Source organism: Sminthopsis crassicaudata, chromosome 3, assembly GCF_048593235.1.
Source record: "Sminthopsis crassicaudata isolate SCR6 chromosome 3, ASM4859323v1, whole genome shotgun sequence".
NCBI lineage: Eukaryota > Metazoa > Chordata > Mammalia > Dasyuromorphia > Dasyuridae > Sminthopsis > Sminthopsis crassicaudata.
This window is the reverse complement of record NC_133619.1, coordinates 631,479,724-631,500,348: the sequence shown is the minus strand read 5'-3', so window position 1 is coordinate 631,500,348 and position 20,625 is coordinate 631,479,724. Positions and strand designations below refer to the sequence as shown.

General features: G+C 43.0%; 2 protein-coding genes across 2 annotated transcripts; both read left to right on the top strand.

Annotated features, from left to right (window-relative positions):
- Positions 1 to 12,960: 12,960 nt before the first annotated feature.
- LOC141564234 (actin-like) lies at positions 12,961 to 14,587 on the top strand. Its single transcript, XM_074306485.1, has one exon. The coding sequence runs from the start codon at positions 13,265 to 13,267 to the stop codon at positions 14,396 to 14,398; it is 1,134 nt and encodes a 377-aa protein (XP_074162586.1). The 5' UTR covers positions 12,961 to 13,264; the 3' UTR covers positions 14,399 to 14,587.
- A 1,116-nt stretch (positions 14,588 to 15,703) lies between these two features.
- ACTRT2 (actin related protein T2) lies at positions 15,704 to 17,156 on the top strand. Its single transcript, XM_074306484.1, has one exon. The coding sequence runs from the start codon at positions 15,911 to 15,913 to the stop codon at positions 17,042 to 17,044; it is 1,134 nt and encodes a 377-aa protein (XP_074162585.1). The 5' UTR covers positions 15,704 to 15,910; the 3' UTR covers positions 17,045 to 17,156.
- Positions 17,157 to 20,625: the final 3,469 nt, after the last annotated feature.

Sequence of the window (20,625 nt, the reverse complement as noted above, 5' to 3'; positions counted from 1 at the left end):
ATATCCATCTAACTCTCTATTTCCCACTCCCAACTACTAATCTATCCATCCTTTCAAATTTCTTTTAAAAATATTTAAAACTTAAATAGAAAACAGAAAAAAAGGAAAAAATCTTGTCATTTTCACAGCAAAACATGAGAGAATTCAAAATATGAAATAATTTCCATTTCAAGAAAGTCTAAATAATTGTGTTCAAAACTGTCCATTTTCTTTGCTTTCTTGTAGTTTTTCTTTTGTTCTCCATTCATCCATGTTTATAATCTAGTAGTCATCTAATTCATCCATCCATCCATCCATCTATCCATCCATCCATCTATCTATTTATCTATCTATATATTCATCCATCCATCTATCTTTATTTCTATTTATCAACCAAATATCTAATCAATGTATCTACCCATCTGTCTATGAAGAGGTTAATCAAACAGTAAGCAGTCAGTGACTTTTGGCTAATAAACTGATAGTTCTCAGACTTGAGGGAGCTCTCTTACAAGCTCCCCATTTAAAAACAAGGCAGCCAAGAACCAGATTTCTTCTTCTCTTTACCTTTTCTCAACCCCCAACCCCACCGGATATCCAAGTCCTGCCATGTCTACCTCCAGAACATCTCCTCTGACATCCCACCGCCCTGGCTTAGGTTCTTATCTCATACCTGAGCTGTGGCAGTAGCTGCTGGTGGGTATTCCTGGCCCAAATTTGTCTCCACTCCAGTTCACCATCCACTTGACTATGAAAGCGATCTTCCAAAAGTAAAGGACCCTATCATCTCCCACATACTCAATATCCCTGTCACCTCCATGATCAAATACAAAACCCTATTTGGTGCCGCCTTATACCTTCTTCTCCCCCCAGCCTGTGATCCAATGACATTGACCACCTGGGCATTCTTTGAACACGATATTCCAACTTCAGACATTTTCTCTGGTTAGCCCATTATTTTCTTCCTCATTTCCATCTTCTGACTTCCCCGACTTCCTTCAATGTCCAGCTGAAATCTTACCTTCTATAGGAATCTTTCTTAATTCCCTTCCCTCTGTTGATTATTTCCATCTCATCCTGTCTGTCCTATTTATGTATCTCTTCCATTAGGCTGTGATCCTCTGGGGGGGGGGGCATCAATGGCTTTTTAAAAAATTGTATCCTCATAACTTAGTACAGTGACTGACCAGATATTGTTCATCATGTTCTGTCATTTTTCAATCATCTTCAACTTTTCGTGACCACATTTCGGTAGTTTTCTTGATAAAGATGTCGGAGTAGTTTGCCTTTTCCTTCTCCAGCTCATTTTTCATATTAGGAAACTAAGGCAAACAAGGGGAAGTGACTTACCCAGGATCACCCAACTAATGTCTGAGGCCATATCCACAACCCTTGCTGCCCCTAGTAACTAACCAGGTAGTATTGGGTACTTAATAAATGCCAGATGACCTCTTCAGGGCTCCAATACCAAAAAGTCATTTACCTCAAGCCCAGAGAGGGACAAGGGAAAGGTTCTAGCTTGGGTGCAGCCTTGGAGGCCAGCTAATGAGGAAGCACCCAGCCCAGTCCCCAGCCCTCCAGAAATGTATTTTCTTGCAGGCTCCTAGGAGCAGCTTAATCCATTTTGAAAGGCCTATCAATCACCCAGTCTCAGAGCCCGCTATCCCAGACGTAAAATATAAAAACAAGCCTGTCCCGCCTGACAATTGCAGACCTGCTCCCCCCCATGCATAAAAGTAAACATGGAAACTATAATTCAAAAAGATAATAAACATTTTATGGGAAAGCAGGGGAGAAGAGGGGAATGGGCCGAGGAGACCGAGACCTCCCGCCACCCTGACCCTTCAGCTGGGTCCGACAAAGCCCCGCTTGTTGCTTTGGAGGGAAACGAACGCCAATCTGTCCAGCTACTTGTCAAATGGGTGATGGATCTGTCACTTCAGGCTCAGAGAAATGTGGCTGAGGTGGTGGAAGGATTGTATTAGGCAGCAGAGTGGGGTTACTTACTGATGGAGAAGCAGGGCAGGAAGTGGGGGATGGAATAGGTCAGAGCTGGCCCGGGGACAAGGGAGAATCCCAGAGTTGCAGCGGGGCCTGGAAGGAGAATCTCAGAGTCTGAGGAGAAGCTAGACCTTGGATACTTCACTGTCCAATCAAGGAAAGATGTGGTTAGAGCATCAAGAAGTGTCAGAGATGGACCTATCCCCACTGATTTCATTGGAGAAGAAAGCAAACATACACGCTTGGGGATCCCTAGCATCCGGGCTCCCCATTTGACAAAAAAAAAAAACAATAATAATCAATTTAGTCAACAACTATTAAGCTCCTTCTTCATACAAGGCACTGTCCTTCCAAGGGAAGTCAGATCCCATGCAGATGTTTTATGAATTGCATTTTTGGACTGCTAATGTTGCTCTATTGACAGAGACCTCTCTGTTGTAATTCAGTCTAGCAAGCAGGTCCCAGTCTCTTCAAAGTCTGATTCTTTTTGTACAGCAAAATAACTGTTTGGACATGTATATGTATGTATATATATATATATATATATATATATATATATATATATATATATATATATATATATATATATAGTATTTAACTTACACTTTCACATATTTAACATGTATTGGTCTACCTGCCATCTGGGGGAAGGGGTGGGGGAAAAGAGGGGAAAAGTTGGAGCAAAAGGTTTTGCAAATGTCAATGCTGGAAAATTAACTTTGCATAAAAATTTTATAAAAAATAAAAATTAAATGTTAGCACTACTGTCTATCTACCCAGGTTACTTGTACCTTCGGAAGCTAATAATTAATGTGCAACAAGAAAATGGTATTTACACACATATATTGTATCCAGGTTATATTGTAACACATGTAAAATGTATGGGATTACCTGTCATCGGGGGGAGGGAATGAAGGGAGTGGGGGGATAATTTGGAAAAATGAATAAAAAAAAATTAAATTAAAACAACTAAAAAGAAAAGAAAAAAAAAAAAAAAAAAGACTAGTTAACCCAGTTGTAATGGAAAAAGAAATGGATTTAGTTCCATAACCTAGGTGTGAGACACACCCACCTAGTACAGGAACATGAGATGTTGCTGATAAGGTCCCTCCTTCCTGGGGCTCGATCCTGCTTTTGTCCACCTACCCCCTGTTCTTAGCCTACACTATGGACACAGCGCCCTTTCCCCTCTGCTCAGCCCCAAGTCTTTGCTCTATTTCAATGTCATTCTTCCTCCTTAAGTGTCAGATGGGATTAGAATTTTTAAGCTGGGAGTGACCTCATAGGTCATTTGTCTCATCAAATGAGATTGTATTCAGTAGACAGTTTCACCTTAAAGGGCTATATAAATGGAAATATATAAATGCTATATAAAGGGCTATATAAATATAAATTATGATTATCGTTAAGTCCAACCCTTCATTATATAGATATGGAAACTGAGGCCCAAGAAGCTCAGTGATTCCAAGATCACAGGAAGAGCTAACTGTCAGAGATGGGATTCAAATTGAGATCCTCTCACTTGGAAGACCTCTTTCTACCGTACCACCATCATGTTCTTCCTTAAAAATAGGCCGGGAAAAGAGAGGTGTGAAATGAGTCCCACCAACTCTCAATCACTGACATTTTCCACTCCCCTTCAGTTTTACATTGGGAACACAGATATCACTCCCTCCGACCCCTCCAACCCCCCCCCCCACAAAACACATACACAAATGCACACACAACACCGTAGGAGCTACCCCAGTTGATCTATCCATAAAGCTGGATGAAGGGTGGGGATGGGGGTGGGAAACTTCAGGGCACTTAGCTGTAGTGAATGAGGGGCTTGAATATATCACCAATCGGGGCCACTTTATATGGAAACAGTCCTCTCAGCACTTTTTGAGTAAAGTAAGCAAGAATTAGCCTATAAATAGGGTGTTCAATTATTTATGAATCAAACCCTTTCATTGTAAATGCTGGGGTCTGCTCTGCAGAGGGAAGCCACAGTTCATAAATGTGCTATGTGCCATTGGGTGGGGGGCAACACTCCAGAAGGGTCTGGAGGCTACCCCAATAAATTCGAGGCCCAGGTGGATCCAAATGAAGCTGGAGGTGGGAGGGGGGAAGGGGGAGAAAGACTGTTGGAAACTTACCCTCACCAAATCACAGAATTTGAGAGCTGGAAGGGATTTTCAGCTGCCACCTAGACCAATCCATATAATATTTAGTCTTCTCCTACCTCCCAAAAAAGTCCTCAACACACTCTCTCTCTCTCTCTATCTCTCTCTGTCTCTCTGTCTCTCTATCTCTCTCTGTCTCTCTGTCTCTCTCTGTCTCTCTGTCTCTCTCTGTCTCTCTCTCTGTCTCTCTCTGTCTCTCTCTCTGTCTCTCTCTTTGTCTCTCTCTCTGTCTCTCTCTCTCTCTCTGTCTCTCTCTCTGTCTCTCTCTCTCATATATATGTATATATTTTACACACATACATGTATACATTATATACATACACATGTACATATAGATTTATGTATATATACATATAGACACATGCAAATATATATATATATATATATGTATATAAAATCACTTGAGCCTTACATAGATGATAGGAAGAAGATGCTATTGCTATCCCTATATTTCAAGAGAGAAACAAAGGGGAGTAAAAGTTAAATATCTTGCCCAGGCTCACAAAACTAGTATGTATCTGAGACAGAGTTTGAATCCAGCTGCCAAGTCCAGCACTGTTGTCTTAACTGCCTTTCCTTTCTACTTCACGTTAGAAAAGTGAAAACCAGGGAAAGCTCCTGAAACCTTCTGGGACCCTCCTATCATCCCATGCCCTTCCATAAATATTTTACCAATCTAAACCATGTTCCAACTCAGATGGAATGACCAAGAAACAGGACAAGGGCATAGAAATTTGGCCAAAGTCCCTTAGCTTTGTTCCTTTTGCTAGAGAGATTTGAGTTGGGTAAAAGAAAGCACTTTGCTTCCTAAACCATTGTCATTCATATTTTAAAGATTAAATTAAATAATTTAATAATTAAATTAAATAAAAGTAAATTGAAGTTCAAAAAGATGAAGAGACAATGTGATGGACTAGGGAAAAAGAAGAAAGATAGAAGGAAGAAAAGAAAAAAGAAAAAGAGGAGAAGGAGGAAAAAAGGAAGGAAGGAAAGAAAGAGGGAGGGAAAGAAGAAAGGAACCATACTTATGTCTGACATGATAATACTTGTAGTCAGGAAAGAACAGGGTTTAAATTCTGCTTCTGAAATCTCTAAGACAGAAAGCAAATACTTATTCCCCAAACTTTCACGGGGATGCTTTAGTAAACTCAAAAAATACAAAATTTATCCAGAATGACAAAAGATCTAGAATTTCAAAAAAAAATAGTGAGAAGAAAAAGAGATAAATGACACATCCAGATCTCAACACGATATTTACAAAGAAGTTCCTGGCTGCTTTTTAAAAGCAACAAATGAAAAAAAAATTTTGTTAAATTTGCCAGATAAAGGCTTACTATATATGTGTGTGTGTCTATACATATAAATTTATGTATATATTATGTGGATATTATATATTTCTATATCCACCAGCCATTCCATAATAAGTAAGTGACCAAAGAACACAAACTGCTCTGAAAGAAGAAAAATAGCCAACTATTATTAACAGTCATATGAAAAAATATTCTAAGTCACTAACGATTGGGAAAATGAGCCTCAAAAGAACTCAGGTTTCACGTCACACCCAACCAATTGGCAAAAATGACAAGAGATGGAAATAGTCAATATTGGCTATAGACACAATGATATATTTGGGGGGAGCATTGAATCAGTCCAACCATTTTGGAAAGCAATTGGAAATTATGCAAAGTGACTAAAATGGCCATCCTCTTTGACGCAGAGGTTTCACTACTAAGAATATACCCCAAGTAAGTCATGCATAAGCAGTCCATTAAATAACACATTAAACAGGAGAGTTTATGGGAAATTATGTCAAAACTTGGTTGCCTGGAAAAGTTCATCGGCATTGAACGCTCGCCTGGGTTCTGGACAATGGACAATGCTCTCACGCTCTCCCAGTCACCGATGGAGTGAGATAGGGCTGTGGGCTCGCTCCCATTCTTTTAAGCATGATGTTTTCAGTCATGTTGTCAGCACCTTCAGGGAGGACTAACAGCCTCAAGGTCAGCCACCACACTGGTGGTACATTCTTTAACCTGAAAATACTTGAGACCCAAACTAATTTTTCTATGATTTTTTTTATTTTTTTGCAGATGATTTTTTACTCGATGAAGCCTCTGGAACTAAGATGCAATAAAATGTGGATTTCTTGGCTTCTTGTGTTACTTTTGGTCTAACAATTAACACCAGAAAAACACAGGTGCTCCACCAGCCAACACAACACCATCCCTGTGGGGAACCATCGGGTTACAGCAAATTGAGAAGTTGTGGATAAGTTTACTTACCTTGGAAGTATACTTTCCAGGGATGTACACATTGATAATGAGGTTCAAAGTGCCAGAGCTAGCTCAGTGTGAGGGAGGTTCTGAAGAAAAGTGTGGGAGAGGAGAAGTGTTAGACTGATAATCAAACTGAAGCAAACTAAATGGCTTCCAACTGAATTGTCTTAGGAGGATTCTGAAGCTCACCTGGCAGGATGAGATGCCGACCCCGAGATCCTTTCTCCTCCAGCTGGCAGAGAGCCCAGCTCTGTAGGGATGGGCACCTTATTTAAGTGGCAAATGTACACTTGCCAAAAAGACCCTTTCATGGCAAACTCACACAGGGCAAGCACTCATGTGGTGGTCAGAAAAAGCAATTTAAGGACTCTCTCAAGATCTCTCTTTAAGAACTTTGGAATTGATTATGGGACATAAGAAACACTGGCCCATGGCGTGCTTTCATCAGAGAAGGCACTGTGCTCTATGGGCAAAGCAGAATTGAATGAACCCAGAAGAAAAAGAAGTTGTAAAAAATTTAGAAAATCCACCTCAAATTAGTCACATGGATTATTTGTTCCCAACTTGAGACAGAGCATTATTCTACACACACACACACACACACACACACACACACACACACACACACACACACACAGACATATATATGTATTTATATGTGTATAAACATTTATATATACATGTGTATGTATATCTTTAAATCCCCTTAGGACTTATCATAGTGACTAGCATGTACCTAATAAATGCTTGTTAACTCCCGAGAGGAAGAGAGGAATACAGGAGGAAATGTAGGCTATATAAAAAGAAAATATATTACTTTAAATTATTTTGAAAAATTAATATTTTTGATTTAACTAATATAATTAGAACTTGTATTAGAATTATACACAAGGAGGACACTATCCTTTATAAACCAAGAAAAGACAGATTTCTATATTGCAAATTCAAGCATCAAAATAGACTTGAGAATTCCGCAAATCTATTTTACTAAGAATTTGAGGCAGCTAGCTGAAACCGTGGGTAGTGTTCCTTGTCTAGAGTCAGGAAAACCTGGGTTCAAAGGAGATCTCAGGCACTTTCTGATTTTGTGAGCCTCAGCAAGTCACCTTACTTCTGCCTGCCTCAGTTTCCTTATCTGTAAAAATGGAGATGATAATAATAGCACCCATTTCCCAAGGTTGTTGAGCAGATGAAGTGAGATAACATTAGCTTTACAAAAACGTTTTAAACCTTAAAGTATAATAGAAATGCTAACTATTATTACTATTGCTACTTACACTGCTTTTATTACTACTATTATAGCCTCATTGCAGACAGCACTATTGCCCACAATGCCCCAGACATGACACTGAACCTAAAAATTTTAAGAATATTTAAATGGGGGTTGTCATGTCAAAAACTCATCTCAAGACTATGATTTGGAACAAAAAGCTTTCAAAACTTAGAATTTTTTCTTGTTTTTTGTTACGTAGGAGTCTTTATGACCCTCATTTGAGATTTTCTTGGCAAAGATACTAGAGTAGTTTTGCCATTTTCTTTCTCATTTCTCCAACTCATTTTACAGATAAGGAAACTGAGGTAAACAGGGTTAAGTGACTTGCCCAGAGACACACAACTCGTAAGTGCCTGAGGTTCCTGACTTCAAGTAGACACTCTCTCCATTCTGAATCTCAGTAGATTTTAAAACCATCTCTATTGTCCTATCTACTACTGGAGCTGTGCTAAGGAAACTTTCAGTGAATCTAATGAAGAGGGTGGGAAAGGAAGGAAGGAGGAAACTATACTATGCACGTAACAACTAGTATCCCATTTGATCCTCACAGCAACCCAGGGAGGCGAGAGCTATAATATTCTCATTTTATATTTGGGGGAAACTGAGGCAGGGAGCAATTAAATGATTTACTCAGAGTCACATAGCTAGTAAATGCCTGAGGTCCCTAGTATTCTAGTCATTATACTAAATAGCTATTCTCATAGTTCTGGTAAAACATATTGTTGAATTCTCAAGTATATTTTAAGAGTTTAACTTTCTAGTATGGTCTTTTGTTTATTTGAATTATCTGAAGCCACATTTGAACTCAGGCCTTCTTCACTCCAAGTTCTACCCACTGTGACATTTAGCTATCTACCTCTGTAATGATCTGACTTATTATTAAATTACCAAAAGAAAATCTGAGTAAAAATCTGTAGCATAATAGATATAAAATAATAAAATAATAATAGGATAGTAACTTGCCCTTAGACCATTTTAACTTAATTCTACAAAAATGAGATAATTTTTATGCCTCATTATCTATCTATCTATCTATCTATCTATCTATCTATCTATGTATATATATATATATATATATCATGTTCTTTATTTCATATGGTAGGCAGCACAGTGGATAGAATTCTGGGCCAGAAGTCAAGAAGACTCATCTTCCTGAGCTCAAATCCAGCTTCAACTACTTACTAGCTGTGTAATCCTGTCACATCAATCCCCATGGGCCTCAGTTCCTCACCTGTAAATTAGCTGGAGAAGAAAATGACCAATCTCTCCAGTATCTTTGCCAAGAAAATCTCCAAAAGGAACATGTAACTCAACAGCAACAAAATCTCATTTGAGTCTTATAAAACCCTATCGGGATGGTTGAGGGCAGGGAAAAAGTTCTGTTTTACAGATGAGAAAAACTGATGTTTAAGAAAGTAAATAGGGGTTATCTAGATCAGTGGTCCTTAAACTTTTTAAATAAGGGGCCAGTTCCCTGTCCCTCAGACTGTGGGAAGGCCGGACTAGAGTAAAAACAAAAGCTCACCCTCTGTCTCTGCCCCTCAGCCCATTTGCCATAACCCGGTGGGCCGCATAAATATCCTCAGCGGGCCGCATCTGGCCCACGGGCCGTAGTTTGAGAACCCCTGCTCTAGAATCGCATAGATAGTAAGTGCAAGAGAATCGAGCAGCTTCAAGTACATTCATTTTTTCAATATTCATCAAGCACCTACTATGCGTTAGGCATTGGGCTAGACTGTGAGGATACAAAGTTCCAAAAAAAGATTAAAAAAAAAAAGTCTAGCACCTGCCTACAATAAAAGGCTTATATTTTATTAGGGAAGAAGCAAAGTCTGCATTCAGAAAAAGAACTAAGGATCCTGAATATAAATCAACACGTGCTATGTTCACTTCTTTTTTTGTTTTTTATTCCCCCCATGGTTTTTTGCTCTGATTTTTCTCTCCCAACATGATTCATAAAACAATGTGTATTAAAAATAAATTTAAAAAAGGAAATTGTGTATATTGAATAAATGAAGACATGCACGAAGAAATTTTAAGACATGGGGATGAGACACTAGTAACTAGGGTGGGGAGGGAATAAGGAAGGGTTGTACGAAACATAGAGTTCCTAGATATAGGAAGTTTCACTCCATCCGCCCTCTGTCCACTGGAAAGGACCAGGTTAGCAAAAGGGAATCATTGAGGCGGATTCGTTTCCTATCCAGTGAAATTTGCTATCAAGATCTCAATGAGAAGCCATTGGCTTCCCCCAAACCCCACAGCCCCTCACCCCATGCTTCCCCCCTAAAAAGCAAAGCTAGGAAATCACCGACTCCCTTTTTTTCCTGCCCCAGGTGCAGCCCCTTGTCCAACAGGGTTAGCCCCTGTTCCCCTTGGCTCTTGTCCTTCCTCAGGCTCAACCTGTGGCAAGGTCTGGTTGCCAGATGTGCAAGCCCCTTGCTAATGAGCCTGTCTCCCCGGGCCCTAATTGGCAAACTCCCTCAACTCTGGTGACTGGGGCTTGGTGGGGGGCAGGAAGGGCAAGATGGAACTCTAACCCTCCTCCTCCTCCTTCCAAAGTTCAGGCAGGAGCCATGTGCCTTCAGCAGAGAGCCTCATTCCACCCTGTAAACTCCTAAACCGCTCCAACACTGACCAATCCCTAGAGATGTTGACCCTGAATCTCGTACCCAAGAGGATGATGGGCAGAGACAAGAGTCTGCAGAACACATGGCAAGATAGGAACCCAGGAGCAAGATGGTGGGCTGCCCCGGCTTTCTTACAATTACAGCCATAACAGGGAACTTTTCTTTATAATACGAAAATGATTACTATTCAAAATAATCACTATAATAAGGATTACACTAGGAAGGAGAAGGATGGGGTTGGAGGGAGTTGGTCTATAAAGTTATTCAAGCAATTTATGAGCAAGGACCAGCGCAGGGGGGCAGGCTCAGGCTCAGGCGAACTACTGTTTTATAATTGGAGCCGAGAGAGGGAAAATGTCCTTGTTTTAATAACAAACATAACATGCAAGATGAATACTGCTCTGTGAGCTCCAAGCAAGGCCTGCTGAACTAAATAGCATTTCTGTTGCGATGAATATAACATCCCAGTTGAATGATTAGGACACCTGTTGACATTAATACCAAATTATGCAGGGAAATATGCGAGCCACTCCCAGAAACATATATATCTATATACACACACACATATATATAAATATTAAGAGGATTAGAGGAATTACTAAAAAAAAAAAAAAAAAGGATTTCCGTGTTTAATGCTAACCTGTGTTTAACTATGGAAGAGAGCTTGAAGTAGGACCAATAGGAAGAATGATTATTAGGCTCCAGCAGAAACTGAGCAAAGTATCCATCCCAAGGAGAAATATGCAGATGAAAACAGGCTCAAATTCATTCGTTCATAAAAGAATAATAGAAATAAGGGCTTTGACCTGGGATTTTCATCAGTTTGGAGAGGTGAAGAAACTCCTACAGCCAGTGCAAGTTGACACTCTCTCTCCAATTTGCAGCTTGGGCTACATTGTTATTGTAGTAGAGAGTTTCATCTGGGGCTCAGACTAGGTAACTAAGCTGAGATCCTTCTAGCTCTAAAACTATGTGGGATTCTAGTGTTCCTAGTCCCTCCAATTTCCCTCTCGCCGGTTTTAATGTTTGATTATGCATGTGCCATCCTAAAGTCCACCAATTCAAGATTCTCATTTGCTGATGAGGGAAACTGAGGCAGAAACTTGCTACAGCCACAACACTAATATATCTGAGCTAGGATTTGAATACAGATTTATCCTGATGTCAGATCGTAGTCAGTATATTTCAATACTGGAATATGGTCAGATGGATGGAGGGACGGATGAATGGATAATCATTTGAGGGGGTAAGAGAAACAGATCAGATGAAGGAAGAGGAGGAACAGAAGGAGAAGAAGAAGGGGGGAAGGTAAGGAGAAGGGGGAGGAAAAGAATTGAGATATAAAGACAAAAATGAAACAAACCCTGTCCTGAAGGAGCTTATGTTTGATAAATGGAAAAAGAGTGAGAGAAAGAAATTTTTAAAAATAGAAAAAGAGAAAAATAAAATAAGAAAGGAGAGAAAGAATAAAGAGGAATAAAAAGGGAAAAACAAGAAGAAAGAAAGAAAGAAAGAAAGAAAGAAAGAAAGAAAGAAAGAAAGAAAGAAAGAAAGAAAGAAAGAAAAGAAAGAAAAGAAAGAAAGAAAAGAAAGGAGGAAGGAAGGAAGGAAGGGAGGGAGGAAGGAAGGGAGGGAGGAAGGAAGGAAAAAAGAAGGAAGGAAGGAAAAAAGAAGGAAGGAAGGAAGGAAGGAAGGAAGGAAGGAAGGAAAGAAGGAAGGAAGGAAGGAAGGAAAGAAGGAAGGAAGGAAAAAAGAAGGAAGGAAGGAAGGAAGGAAGGAAGGAAGGAAGGAAGGAAGGAAGGAAGGAAGGAAGGAAGGAAGGAAGGAAGGAAGGAAAGAAGGAAAGAAAGAAGGAAGGAAAGGAGGGAGGGAAGAGAGAGAGAGGGGAGTGAAGGAAGGATGGAATCAAGGATGGAGGGAAGGAAAGAAGAAAAGGAGGAAGGAAGGAGGGAAAGAAAGTATCTAAATAAAAAGTTAAAACTCCTGCAAATACTAAAGCAACCATGGTAGGGACAGAAAACTCTCTCTCCTCTTTCTCCTCCCTCTCTGTCCCTCTATTTCTTCCTCTTCTCTCTCTCCCTTTTTTCCTCTCTCTCCCTCTTCTCTCTCTGACTCTGTCTCTTTCTCTTTCTCTGTGTCTCTGTCTATGTCACACACATGCACACACACATATGCACACACACACACTCTCTCTCTCACTCTCTCCCTCCCTCCCTCTCTGTCCCTCTCTCTTTCTCCCTCTCTCTCTCCCTTCTACCCTCTCTGTCTATTTTTTGTGTCTTTGCCTCTGCCACTCACTCACTCACTCTACTCTCTCTCTCTGCCCTCCCTCCTTCCATACTTCCCTCCCTCCCTTCTTTCCTCCCTCCCTCCCTCCCTTCTTTCCTCCCTCCCTCCATCCCTTCTTTCCTCCCTCCCTGCATCCCTTCTTTCCTCCCTCCTTCCATCCCTCCCTCCCTTTTTCCTCCCATCCCTCCCTCCCTCCATCCCTTACTCTCGCCATCCCTCTCTGTCCCTCTCTCTTTCTCCTTTTTTCTCTCCCATTTTCCTTCTGTCTCTTTGTCTTTCTCTGTGTGTGTGTGTCTCTCTCACATACACACACACACACACACACACACACACACATATACACACTCACTCACCAAAGCAGAGAGATCCAGTCTGACCATGTCCATGTCTTTGCTCCTTGTCATCCAAAGCTTTGTTACTTCATCACCCATTGTTGAGTCCTGGAGGACAGAAATGGGAGAAACCAGAAGGAAAAAGTTCTTCAGGAAACAGTCTGGGCTTGGGGCGACAATGTAGCAGACTCCAACTAAGTTCCTTTGAAAAGACTGGCCCTGTGTGATGTAAGCAGTCTAGAACTTCACGCCTTCTAACCTTCCAGCCAGTTAATTTTCACCCAAAGCCATCTCACCTGGGAGCAAAGCCTCCCTGACCATGCTTGACCCCAAAGTCCTAGAAGTCCCCGCCGTGATATTTGACAATGGCTCTGGACTGTGCAAAGCAGGTATCGCTGGGGACAACGTCCCCCGCTCGGTCATCACCGCCATCGTGGGCCGCTCCAAAGCCAAGGCCACCATGTTGGGAGCTGGACAGAAGGAGTACTACGTCGGAGAAGAGGCGCAGTCCAAGCGAGGGGTGCTGTCCCTGAACTATCCCATCGACCATGGCATCGTGACTTCCTGGGATGACATGGAACATATCTGGAGGCACGTCTACGAGTGCGAGCTGAGAGTCCAGGCCAATGAGCACCCGGTCCTGCTCACGGAGGCTCCGCTCAACCCTCTGCAGAACAGAGAAAAGATGACAGAGATTATGTTCGAAAGCTTTAAGGTGCCCGCCATGTACGTGGCCGTCCAAGCCACGCTGGCCCTCTACGCCTCGGCCCGGACCACAGGAATAGTCATGGACAGTGGAGACGGGGTTACCCACACTGTGCCCATCTATGAGGGCTACTGCTTGCCCCATGCAGTCTCCCGCCTCGACGTCGCGGGTCGGGACATCACCGAGTATCTCATGAGACTTCTGTTGGAAAGTGGACATTCCTTTGTGAGCACTGCCGAGAGAGAGATAGTGAAAGACATTAAAGAGAGGCTGTGCTATGTGACCTTCGACCCCATCCAAGCCATGAAAATTAAGTCAGAAGAAATCCTCAAAGAGTATAAGTTACCAGATGGAAACATTATCAAGATCGGCAACCAGCTCTTCCGAGCCCCCGAAACCCTGTTTATGCCAGCAAACATCGGCGTCGAAGCCCCCGGGGTCCACAAGATGCTCTTTAACAGTATTCGAAAATGTGACATTGACGTTCGGAAAAACCTTTATAGTAATATCTTACTCTCCGGAGGTTCCACGCTCTTCCACGGGCTGGACGAGCGGATTCTGAAAGAGATCCAGCTCCAGGCTCCCGGGGGCATCTCGGTCAGGATCATCGCCCCACCGGAACGGAAGTACTGCGTGTGGATCGGAGCTTCCATCCTCACCTCCCTCACATCGTTCAAACACATGTGGATCACGACATCGGATTACAAAGAGTTTGGCCCGACCATGGTTCACCGGAAGTGTTTCTGAGAAGAGCGAGGGACTCCTCCCCACTCCCACCCCCCCTACACACACGCAAGTGGAGTCTCAGGACATCAGAGGGGTTTGTCTCAGGAAGCTGTGGACCAGTGAACTACCCTGCATGCCGCCCACCGCTGTTGGTGTTTGAGGTAGCTGGACAAAGTTTAAAGAAAAATAAAGATTTGAAACCAACCAGAACCCAATGCCTTTCATTCAGGCCTCCTTAGGATTTAAGTAGATTTAAGTGGGGAGGGTGGGACGCCCCGGAGTCGGGAACTGTGGATCCAAATCCAGACTCTGGCCGTTTCTGAGTTTTGTGTGACCCTAGCCAAGTTAGAGGGAACCTCTCCAATGTCCACGTTACGCATCAGTAGAGCGGGGAGAGCCGCAATGACACTCTGGCTTGTTTGGGGGGAAGCCCCCAGGGGCTCTTCTTCCAGAGTTCAGACCTGACCCTCAGACACTTCCTAGTTGTGTGACCCTGGGCAAGTCACTTCACCCTGTTCGCCTCGCCTTTCCCACCCGTGAAATGAGCCGGAGAAGGAAACGGCAAAACCGCTCCAGCCTCTCGAACCAGAAAAACCCCACATGCTGTCACAAAACTGAAAAATGACTGAACGCCCAAAACAATATAGTTGTCTGGGACTCAGAGATGTCGATAGATCCCCCCGTAGCCACACAGCCAGGAAGTGTCAAAGTCGGGGCTTGAACTTACATCATCAGACCGATTATTTTGTGTTTCCCAGAATCCTTTAGCAAAACGATGGGCAGTTCAGGTCCTCAGAATGGATGTAGGAGCTGAGTCCTAACTCCTCCCAGAGTGCTCCTCACATAGAAGTCTTCCAGCAGAGATGGGACGCCACTGAATGAGTATGTTATAGGAGGAATTCCTTTAGCATATGGGTCAGACTAGCATGGCCTCTGAGGTTCCTTCCCACATGCAAAAATGTGGTTTCTGATATACTTGCCTTTTATTATGACTTATCTTTTCATGTCTATGGATATCATGACATGACAGTAGGGTTCTTGAAGACTGGGACTTTTACACAAACCTCCTGGCGGACCCGTGGATCGGTTTATTTCGAGGACCTGCCCACGTTTTCCTCATCTCAGTGGTGTTCTCTGAGATACTTTCATACCAAAGTGGGAGAGCCGCTCTGCTGATTATCACTGGTCTGAATCCGACTCCTCTCTGACAATTGGGCTGGGGTGGGGGGTGGGGAGAGGAGAGTCTCCCAGGGAAATGGTTGCCTAGCCTTGATTGTTACATAGGGGAAGAATCAGCCTTGAAAAGGTTCAGGCCCCAAAGTGGCTAAAGGAAAACTCGATCGACCTATCAAAGATGAGTGCCCCTCCAGAGCTCTCTGGACTGGCTAACCCATCTCAGTGCTAGCACGGCAGGGACCCCAGAACCTTGGGTCCACCAACATTCCAAGAGCTTGTCAGTTGTCATAAAGCAGTGTAGGGAGGGAAAGAAGAGACCATTTTTATTTTGGCAAGGGAGCAGAGAATGAGCCAAGCATGTTTAACCCACACGTCTTAGAGACTCCCGCCGTCATCTTTGACAATGGGTCAGGACTGTGTAAGGCTGGCGTGTCAGGAGAGATAGGTCCTCGGCACGTCATCACCACGGTCATCGGGCATCCTAAGTTCAAAATGGGGGGCTCGGAGCAGAATCAGAAGCTGTATTACGTGGGGGAAGAGGCTTTATACAAGTCGGAGTCCTTATTTTTGCAGTATCCTATTGAGCGAGGGATCATCACGTCTTGGGAGGACATGGAGAAGCTCTGGAGGCATCTCTTTGACTGGGAACTTGGGATTAAACCTTCTGAGAGACCGGTGCTCATGACGGAGCCCTCCCTGAACCCCAGGAACAACCGGGAGAAGACGGCGGAGATGATGTTCGAGAGCTTCAAAGTGCCAGCTTTCTACCTCTCTGACCAAGCGGTGCTGGCGCTCTACGCTTCGGCCTGCGTCACGGGGCTAGTGGTGGACAGCGGCAACAGCGTCACCTGCACCGTGCCTGTGTTTGAGGGGTACTCCCTTCCTCACGCGGTGTCCAAACTCTATGTGGCAGGGAAGGATATCACGGAGCATCTCATGAGACTGTTGGTGAACAGCGGGCGGTCCTTCCCTTGTGCGCTGGACAAAGGATTGGTGGATGACATCAAGGAAAAACTTTGCTACGTGGCCTTAGATCCAGAGAAAGAGCTGAGCAGGAGACCCGAGGAAGTCACCAGAGATTACAAACTCCCTGACGGCAAAGTCATCCGTTTCGGAGACCAGTTGTTCCAAGGACCCGAGATCCTCTTCACCCCCGAACAACTCGGTATACATCTCCCGGGGCTTTCCAAAATGGTTTCTAACAGTATCCTGAAATGTGATGCTGACATTCAGAAGTCTCTTTTTGGGGATATTCTGCTCTCTGGTGGTTCTTCCCTCTTCCCTGGACTGGATGACCGATTGATGAAAGAAACAGAGCAGCAAGCCCCAAAGAGTGTTCCTATCAAGATAACAGCTCCCCCAGATCGGTGGTTCTCCACGTGGATTGGAGCCTCCATTGTAACGTCACTGAGCAGTTTCAAGCAGATGTGGGTCACTGCCATGGATTACAGAGAGTTTGGGACATCTGTGGTCCAGAGAAGATGCTTCTAATGATGAACCAGCTTACCACAGACACACAGTTCTTACATTTCGTAGGTGAAGCATGCAAAAGCTTATGTGACAAGGTATAAAATAAAATGTAAAAAAAAAAGAATGGAAAGAATCGGGGCGATTTCTTCTCTACTTTGTTTCGGCTCATTGGTGGTATACTAAATTTACAGTCATTCAGTGAACAAGTGTTTATTAAGTGCCTACTGTGTTCCAGGTGCCCCGTTAATCCCTAAGATGCAAAGCAAAGAAAAAATTGCTCCTGCTTTCAGGGAAATAACCTAGGAGGGTCAAGGGGGAATCTGGGTTCAAAAAGCACCTGATTATGTCACAGGTTACTAAAAGATTAGATTCTGTGATAGCTTTAAAATGCCTACAAATTAAGGAGTAAGTCCCAACAAGCTATCTAAGACTTGGAGAGACAATTTCTCCAGGGTCATAACAGCGGGTTAGAATCAGAAAAGGATTTGAATTTAGTCTCTGCTGAAAGAAGGCACTTTGGCTCTAGGAAACCAAGGACCTGAATTCAGATCCCATCTCAGACACCTATGTGATTTTAGATAAGTCAACTTCTCCATTCTGGGCACTAGCTTATTTGCAAAAGTAAGAAGAAATGGATTCAAAGACCTCTAAAGTCCCTTTGGCCTTCTCTCTGATCCCATGTTTTGCTTGATGAATTCGTAAACTTTCCAGGAGAAGGAAAACATTACTCCAGCACTCTTTTTAGTCATCAAGCATAGGAGTAGAGCAATGCTGATAATAACTACATTTATATTATGCTTTAAAGGTACAAGGTACAAGGGGGATAAAAAAAAGGAAAAATCTCTTCTTTAAAGAATTATACAGTTTAATAAGTGATGCATAAGATATTAAAAGGGAAGCACCAGTCACTTACAAGACTGAAGGAGAGTAGTATGTGAAGGGTAGGGAATGCTGAAAGACTGAAGCAGTACAAAGATTGCCTGGGATGGATCAGGCCTTTGGAGGAGGGCAGTGGGAAGGAAGGGAGGAAAGATGGGGAATGTCAAGGATTTCAATGGTTGGTAGATTTCACTTGATAGACTAGAGGAGAGTGTGTGTGAGAGAGAGAGAGAGAGACACAGAGGTGAGACAGAGGAGAGAGGAGGCAGAAAGGAAAGAACAGATTAAAAGAGATAGGGGAAGGAAGGAAGGAAGCAAGGAAGGAAGGAAGCAAGGAAGGAAGGAAGGAAGGAAGGAAGGAAGGAAGGAAGGAAGGAAGGAAGGAAGGAAGGAAGGAAGGGAGGGAGGGAGGGAAGGAAGGAAGGAAGGAAGGAAGGAAGGAAGGGAAGGAAAGGAAGGAAGGAAGGAAGGAAGGAAGGAAGGAAGGAAGGAAGGAAGGAAGGAAGGAAGGAAGGAAGGAAGGAAAGGAAAGGAAAGGAAAGGAAAGGAAAGGAAAGGAAGGAAGGGAAAGGAAAGGAAAGGAAAGGAAAGGAAAGGAAGGAAGGAAGGAAGGAAGGAAGGAAGGAAGGAAGGAAGGAAGGAAGGAAGGAAGGAAGGAAGGAAGGAAGGAAGGAAGGAAGGAGGAGGAAGCAAGCAGACAAAAAGGAGATAGAGAGACAGAGACAGACACAGAGACAGACAGAGAGAGACAACGAAAAAGAGAGTCAGAGAGACAGAGAAAGACAGAGACAGAGAGACAGAGACAGAGAGACAGAGACAGAAAGACATAGAGAGACAGAGAGAGTTATGACTGTGTTTCAGTTTCATTCAGGAGGCCAATATTTCCCCAGTGACACTGTCTGCTTCTCTGCATTTGTTCCCTATGTCCATACTTTTCTCTCCCAACATCCCAAAGCCATCCAGAGAACCTCAGGAAATCCTCCAGAATGACTCTCAGCATGAGGAGCCAGTTCCTTCTGGGCAGCTTACCTACCACTAGGCACCTAGCTGGGGGCTGAAGGCAGCTCTTGGAGGGGGGGGGGGGCTGTTGACCAGGTAGGAGAGGGTGGGAATGGCTTTGAGCTCTCCATGGGAGTGTCCCTTTGGTTCCCATGTTAGGGTTTGGAGAAAGGGATGGAAAGGTGAAGGGATTCCTCAAGGGAAGGGGAAGCACCAACAGTCCTGGGAATGAGAACAAGCTAGCAAGGAAGCAAATCCTTATAAATTACCTACTGCGCTGCAAGTCCAGAGCCAAGCTCTTGACAACGACTGGAATCAGAGAATCTGATTTTGAGCCCCTGCTCTCCCATGGACAACCTTGGATACTTCACTTGGGGCTTCTGGGTTCTCGTGGGTAAAATGAAGGGACTAGGCAGGCTGCTCTCTAAGGTCACTTCCACCCAGGAGCCAGCTGGGAAGCCCATTGTTAAATTCTCAGTGTAAAAATTTGCATCTCAGAAATTTGCAACCGCTACAAAATCCGGACTTTAAAAAGTAATAGAGGAAAATGTTAACAATGAATATTAAACTTAAAGGTGTGTTATAAGTATTAGGATCCTTATCCCCCCTGAAGAGTCAGTGGTTAACCATTTTCTAGCACATCCGTTTCCAATTCTCAAATCACAGACTTTCAGAGACAGAAGGCAGCATGTCAGGCCATGTAGTCAAGCAAGAGACCCAACAAGGGCTCATGTAAACTGCTTAAAAAATCTCTTAAGAGCAACAAACTACTTCAAGGCTGCTTATTAACTTTTTAGATGTAATTAGGAGTTTTTCTTTACTTTAAGCCTAAAGTTTCCTTCTGAGGGCACCTAGATGGTATAGTGGAAATCAGGAAGACTCATGTTGATGAGTTCAGATCCAGTTTTAGACACTTGCTAGCACTGTGACCCTAGATAAGTGACTTGACTCTGTTTTGCCTCAGTTTCCTCAATTGTAAAATGAGCTCCAAAAGGAAATGGCAAACCACTTCAGTTTCTTTGCCAAGAAAACTCCAAAATGGAGTCATGAAGAGTCAGACATGGCTGCAAAATGACTGAACAATAACAAAAGATTTCTGTTAGCAACTTTCGTTGCCCTCTGAGACCAAATAGAATAAGGGTACTTCCTCTTTTACTACTTAAACATGGCTATCATATCCCACTCCCTAAGTCTTCTCTTTCCAGGCTTCAAACACTTCTCATAAGCTCAAGGCTCTTAACTATCTTGTTTGCCCCACTCTGACGCTCTCCAAATTAACAATTTCCTTCATAAAGTATATCATTTCATAACTGAATCCTCTAAAGACTCCAGGTGTGCACTAACTAGGGAAGGAGGCAGAGGCAGTCATCTCCTAAGGGGTCCGGGACACTACGCCACTCAATATCACCTAAAATTACATTCCTTTATTAGCTTCCAGAAGATTCTATTTTCCCAGACTGAACTTGTGGGTCCATTCAAACCCTAAGATCTTTTTTTTTTTTCAGACGAAAAATGATTTCGTTTTTCCCAGTGCCCATTAATCTTAGTATCTTTTCTCTGAGATTATCCCCATTTTGTCCTTGTTTGCATGCTGTCTCTCCCATTAGATTGTGACTATCTTGAGAGCACGGACTGTTTTTGCCTTTCCACATACACATACCTACACATTTAGCACAGTGTCCTGTATGCAGTAAATGCTTAAGAATACAAGCCCTTCTCCTTCA

What these genes read in the sequence shown, in the direction of transcription:
- LOC141564234 (XM_074306485.1), top strand. Translation starts at nt 13,265, where the DNA reads ATGCTTGACCCCAAAGTCCTAGAAGTCCCCGCCGTGATATTTGACAAT.
- ACTRT2 (XM_074306484.1), top strand. Translation starts at nt 15,911, where the DNA reads ATGTTTAACCCACACGTCTTAGAGACTCCCGCCGTCATCTTTGACAAT.